The sequence below is a fragment of the Acomys minous genome (assembly GCF_964271855.1).
Source record: "Acomys minous genome assembly, chromosome: 11".
Classification (NCBI taxonomy): Eukaryota; Metazoa; Chordata; class Mammalia; order Rodentia; family Muridae; genus Acomys; species Acomys minous.
In genome coordinates, this window is record NC_140492.1 from 36,941,732 (window position 1) to 36,948,459 (window position 6,728).

General features: G+C 47.7%; 1 protein-coding gene across 2 annotated transcripts in view; it reads left to right on the forward strand.

The window, feature by feature from the left end:
* The first annotated feature begins 6,184 nt into the window (after window positions 1-6,184).
* The window catches only part of CMSS1 (cms1 ribosomal small subunit homolog), a 293,718-nt gene continuing 293,174 nt past the window's right edge, over window positions 6,185-6,728 (forward strand). The window contains exon 1 of one of the 2 annotated variants that reach the window (XM_084801246.1): window positions 6,185-6,357. In XM_084801246.1, coding sequence (XP_084657372.1) covers window positions 6,297-6,357 — 61 coding nt within the window. In that variant the 5' untranslated portion in view covers window positions 6,185-6,296. The remainder of the gene's footprint in view (window positions 6,358-6,728) is intronic. The other variant, XM_084801248.1, reaches the window with a different exon arrangement.

Below are 6,728 nucleotides of genomic sequence, written 5' to 3' on the forward strand. Positions count from 1 at the left end.
AAGGTAGGGAACAGCTGAAGGTTTATCACCAGATTATAATGGGAGGTCTCTGTGTGGCCAGACAGACCACCAATTTGTCTAAGGTAGGGCAGGTAGTGCAGGGTAAGGGTGAGACTCAGGAGATTTCCTAGAACTGGAGGCGTGCATACCTATACTCCTTTGGAACCAGAAGGAAAGAAAAACCAGTCAGCTGTAAACATGGTGTTTGTCAAACAGGTGGCACCAGACATCCATTGAAACCTCCAGCGACAAGAAGGATTTGCAGATAAGCAAATGGCGGAGCTTGTACCCATAGCCAAGAAGGTCTACAGCAATAGGGGTATTACTGAAGATAGGCAAACCAAGAAGCTAACCAAAGTGTTGTTGGCAGCCATGGAAAAAGAAAGACTGAATACAAAGGAACTTAAGAACCTGGCATATGGGAGAGGAGAAAGAAAGCAAGAGTATCCCAGAAGGAAAACATGATCCCACCTCCAGAAAGACCAATGTGCCTACTGTAAAAAAGGAAGAATGGATGGCCCAAGAACAGAGAGAAGGGGAACCAAAAGTCCTAGAGCTAGAAGAACTCAGTGACTGAAGGCATTAGGGCTCACATCCCCTCCACGAGTCCTAGGTAACCCTAAAGGTGGAGGGAAAGCCAGTAGACTTCCTGGTGGACACAGGGGTACAACATTCTATCCTGAAACAGCCCATGGGGCCCTTGTCCAATAACCAATCAAACAAATAAAAAACTGGGTGCATGAAGCTACTGGGACTAATCAATACCCATGGACTACATAAAGAGACGTGGACTTAGGAATGGGACGGGCAACCCATTCATTCATGGCCATCTCACAATGTCCACATCTGCTCCTGGGCGAGACCTCCTGACAAAGATGGGAACACAAATTCACTTTGGCCTTGAGGGGTTACAGGTTCTAAGTGAAAATCACCCCTTGCATATCTTGACTGCAGCCTTGGAGAAGGAATATAAACTCTGTGCTCCATCCCCTCTGTCCAGAAACAAGAGACCATATCTAGAAAAGCTATGGGAAGAAATTCCAGGAGTCTGAACAGAAAGGAACCCAATGGGGCTGGCTGGGCATTGGGTCTCAATCCTGGTCCAACTAAAAGCCGGCACTAGGCTAGCCAGGATCCACCAGTCCCCCATGCCCCGAGAAGCAAGAGCAGGCATAATACAACATCATATCAACCAGCTGTGAGAGCAAGGAATACTGGTTCCATATCAGTCAGTCTGGAATACCTCTCTCCTGCCAGTAAGAAAGCCCCATTCCAATGACTACTGGCCTGTTCAGGACTTGGAGGGAAATCAACAAAAGGGTGGAAGACATACACCCAACAATGCCCAATCCATACACTCTACTGAGCAGACTGTCACCTGGAAGGGTTGTTTACATTGTATTGGACCATAAGGATGCTTTCTTCAGCCTGCCACTGGCCCCAGCCAGTCAGCCCTTGTTTGCCTTCGAATGGAATGATCTGGACAGAAGTTTCAATGGACAGCTAACATGGACCAGGCTACCATAAGGATTTAAGAACTCAACTCTTCGATGATGCCTTCTGTGAAGACTTGGTTGAATATAGGCAATCTCATGCCCAAATAAACCTCCTACACTACATCAATGACGCCCCTTATAGAAGCCCCAGATGAAGAGACCTACCACATGGCAACTGCTGATCTACTCAAGGAACTGGGTTATGTCCATTAAAAAGGTGCAACCTTGGGTACATACTGGGGGGGAGGGGCAGGGATGTCAACATCTACTGTCCCAAGCTCTCAAAGAGACAATCCTCAACATCCCTACCCACAAGACATTGAGACAAGTCAGTAAGGTTCTGTAGGCTTGTGGTACTGGGGTTGGAGATTGTAAAGCCCATCTATGAGGCCACAAGGAGGCAGAAGAATTCCTTGGCCTAGACTCCTGAAATGGATAAGGCCTTCCTCAAGCTAAAAGAGGCTCTCCTAAAGGCCCTAGACCTGGCTCTACCAGACATTTATAAACCTTTTCATCTATATGTGGATGAGAACAAGGGCATAGCTAAAGGGGTATTAATGCAGGCTCTGGATCCCTTGAAAAGACCAGTAGCCTACTTGTCCAAGAAACTAGACCCAGTGGCCCAAGGATGGCTGGCCTGCCTTTGCATTTTGGTAGCCATCGAATTACGGGTCAAGGATGCAGATAAAATCACCAAGAGGCAGGAACTCATCATCACTACCCCAATCCCATAGAGGAAATTCTCAAGAATCACCCCCAGACTAATGAATACATAATGCCGGCTAGTTCACTATCAAGTCCTACCCTTGATCCCCGTATCTGGTATATATAGTCCCCCCTCTTCCTTAATCTGGCCACCCTGTTGCCTGATCTGAACCTGCATGTAAACCATGACTGCTTGGTGGTACTGAGCCATGTTCAGAACTTGAGTCCAGATCTGGCAGATGTTCCCTGGCTGGATGTAGTCTACTTTATGGATGGGAGCAGCTTTGTACAGAATGGCATCAGGTATGTGGGCACCACAGTAGTAACCCTTGACGCCATAGAATGGACCTCTGCCTTGGCACTTGGGACTTTGGCTTAACAGGCTGAACTGACTGTTTTGGCTTGGGCCCTTAAAATGACTAAGTGTGCAATTGCCAATATCTTTCCGGAGAGCTCATATGCATTTGCCTCGGCTCATGTCCATAGACTCATCTCTAAGGAAAGAGGGCTACTCACAGCAAAGGGAAAGATCAAAAACAAGGATGAAAACTTAGCATTATTGGAGGCAATATGGCCACCTCTTAAGGTGACCATCATCCCTTGCCCAGGGCATCAGAAGAGGTCGGCTGAAGGAGCAAGAGGAAATAGACTGGCTGATCAGGTCACCACAGAGGCTACCCTAGGTGTCACCACTGCAGCCCTGTTGGTTACGGTCCCACAGGAACTTCCCCAGACCCCTCACTATAGTCTGGAGGATAAAAGAAATGAAGCCAAATGTCAGAAGGATGGACAGCTTCACACTGCTGATGATGACATAATCCTTCTCTCGGACTTTGCTCAACTTATTTCTCAGATACACCAGAGGACCCACGTAGGGCTCAGAAAGCTTAAAGAACTACTGAGAAATGCCCACTACAGATCTTCCACCTGGGACCACTGGTGGATGATGTGGTCTCTCATCACCCCACCTGTAAGGCAGGTAACCCCTTGACTATAGGGCAAGGAACCCCAAGAACTAGGCTACATGGACAAAGGCTAGATGCCAACTGGAAGATGACAGACTATACAGAAGTCAAACTGGGTTTGTATGGATATAAATATCTTCTAGTCCTGGTAGATACTTTTCCAGGCTGGGTAGAGGTGTTTCTGACCAAAAAAGAACAACCAACATGGTGGCTTCGATGTTGCTGGAAGAATTCTCAGGGGTGTACTACCCTCAATGCTAGGATCTGACAGTGGACCTGCCTTCACATCTTAGGGTTATGGGGACAGACTGAAAGCTCCATTGTGCCTACCTCCCCAAAGTTCAGGACAAGTAGAGAGGCTATATGGGACCTTAAAGGAGACCTTAACTAAATTAACCCTAGAAACTTGCAGTGACTGGGTGGCCCTGCTTCCCTATGCCTTATATAAGGCAAGGAACACCCCTCATACCCTGGGCCTCACTTCATTTGAAATTCTTGACAGGAGGTCCCCCTCCCCTTCTGCCTTACCTCCAACCTGAAATCCTTGCAGAATTTGACCACCAGAGGTTCCTGGAATCCCTGCAGGCTCTCAATAGGGTGCAGAAAGGGATTTGGCTGGATATATGCTCCCTCTCCTAGCCTCCACTGTTTTGAACCAGGTGATGAAAGCTGGATTAAGAGGCATACCCGCAAAGCCCATGAGTCCTGATAGAAATGTCCCCATATGGTGATCCTGCCAAGGCCCACGGCTATGGAGGCCAACAGAATACAGATTTAGATGCATCACTATCATATCAAGCCCGCAGGACAAGAGATGGGCTAACAGCTACATCATTGATGGGAGAGACTGCCTGTCAAACCTCAGGCAATGGAATGGAAGGTTCAACGGCATCCCCGGGATCTCCTGAAGCTATGGTTTTGCAGATCTTTAACTTTATGGCCATGATTCAAGCTAACCCCAACCCCCATGAGCCACACAGCTGGAAGGACCGGACAAACTTCATTTTGAAAAAGAAACTCCATTTTGTGTTAAACCTGGCCAAGGGCTGAACCTAGATTCTAGGAAAATCCACAAAGTAGTCTAAACATAAAAATATATTCCCTAGTAACACAATCAGCTCACCTTGGGAAAGTCCAAATATATTTTCTGTTGGTCAAGCTGACCAGCGGGTGGTCTGACACATAGTAACAGCCAATTAAGAGGGGCCAGGCCAAAGTTCCTAACATCGCCACGACTGCTTCAACCAATCTTCAACTTGCCCCTACACCTATTACCCAACCATGAAACACCAAGGCTTATAATTCCTTGCTTGCAGCTTTTCTGCCCAAATTAAATCCAATCATATACTCTAAAACCCATTTCTTTGCCTAAAACCTATAAAAATCCCTTTCAATTGAGACTTGGAGCTACTTCCTTGCATCTGCTGTGTCAGTGCACTGGAGGTGTGGCCCAGGTTTGAACCTGCAATAAAGACTTCCTTGCTATTGTATTTGGACTCGGCTCTTGCATGATCTGCTCAGGGAGTCTCTCAAAATTTGCGCATAACACAACCTTGCCTGAGTGGTCACTATTTATGGTGTTAAAATCTCAATATCAACCCCTGGAGTCTACTCAAGGATTTGAAATGGAATACTACTGAAGGGAGGAATACTCCATTTTGAATCAGGCCACCACGATGAGGCTTAGCTCCTGGTTTCCCATAAGAGCTCATTAGACTTTTCAGAAAAGCCACAGAAAAAAGGGCAACCAATCAGCAACTGCCCGGACATCTTGCCTGGAGCTAAACTGCATATAAGGTGACCATTTCTTCCTCAAGGTCAGAATCAATGAAGATATACAAGTTACCATGAACCCAACCAATCCTAACAAAGGTCAAACGACGACAGCTGGAAATAAGGAGCCTGCAAGTTCCCCTTCGGGTTGCCATTTTGTATGAGAGGTCGATCTCTTGCATGCTGGCTGTTTCTGCAGAATAAATGCTCTTTGCTTTTGCCAGCGATTCTCGGACCCTTACACCTGTTATCAGGCAGAAAGCTGACACAAATATATTGGCTTCTTGTTGAATAAAACTCATCTTCTGCTGGGTGTGGTGGCCCATGCCTGTAATTGATCTCTGTGAGTTCGAGGTCAGCCTGGTCTACAAAGTGAGTCCAGGACAGCCAAGGCTATACACCTGTCTCAAAAACAAAAACAAACCCAAAATGAAACAAAACAAAACACAAGCAAACAAACAAACAAAACCCAACCCAACCCAAAAATAATTTCATCTTGCTCCTCTTCTCTTCCCACCCCACACTCCCCCTTTCTTCTTTTTGAGAAAGGAGCTCTCAACACAGCACTGGCTGTCCTGGAACTCACTACGTAGACCAAACTGGCCTTGAACTCAAGAGATCTGCCTGCCCCTGACTCCAGAATGCGGGGATTAAGGGCGTGTACCATCAGGACTGGATATAGTACAGAATTGGAAAGATAACAATCCCAGTCCTCTATACCAAAACCTGATGAAATATTTTAAACAGAGAAATGGTATAATGTTTCTATTTCTAGGGCATTCGTTCCTTCCTGACCTTTCCTTAAATTGTCCCAAAAGAACAGCATCCACATGTAGAATGAAGTCCCGGAATTCGCCGTCAGAAACCCTCAGGTGCCTTTCTAAGGGCAAACTGTACAGGAGCCAGAATGTCAGAACACTGACAACCTAATGAAAACACAACCACGTGCTCGGGTCTCCTCCCGCGGTGCAAATTCTTTGAAATTGAACATAGAAAAAATAGTCTTAGGATCAGTTCTTGCACTTTCGACACTGGCATTTCGGCCCTAAATCAAACCAAACCCCCAAAAGATATTAAAAGACATAGCAAAAACATTTGATAAACTTTTGCTTGTATGCCTTGGCTCGTCAGAGCATTTACTTTATGTTTCTAGGTCGATTTTGACCACCGGAGCCTGTGTGGAAACGGCGACACGCTCTGGCTTCCGCAGCTGGAGGGGGGGGGGCGTGGTGTCTGTGACGTCATCTCCACAGGGCGCAGGCGACCAGTCCTAGGTTTCTCCGCGTGCCGAGTTGCGGTCGCCGGCTCTGAGGCTGAGGGGATCGCTGCAGCCAGCTCGCGTCCGGGTCTCACAGGGATGGCAGACGATCTGGGAGACGAGTGGTGGGAGAACCAGCCGGCAGCCGCCAACAGCCCAGGTACACATCGGCCGCCCCCCAGGGTCCTCGCATCAGCCTCCCTGCCCGCTGTGGCTGTCGCGGTGGTCCGCCCGGAGGTGGGGCGCGGAGCCGAGGGAGCACGGGGCGGCGGGGGAACTGGGGGGAGGGGGGGGACAGCGTGCCACACGTGGAACGCGAGTGACATACTCTTTGGCTGCAAGTCTGGAAGGGCCCCTTCCGGAACTCTGATTTCCTATTCTTTTAACTTATTCCTTGAGACTAAATAGACCGTGTTGTCCTAAAACGCAGATTGGAGTAGTGGTCACAGGTAATCCCTGGACTAGTTTCAGACTGTGGGAATTCGAACTGCAGACTCTGATACTCTGACATAATCTCTTTTTCCTCATGTG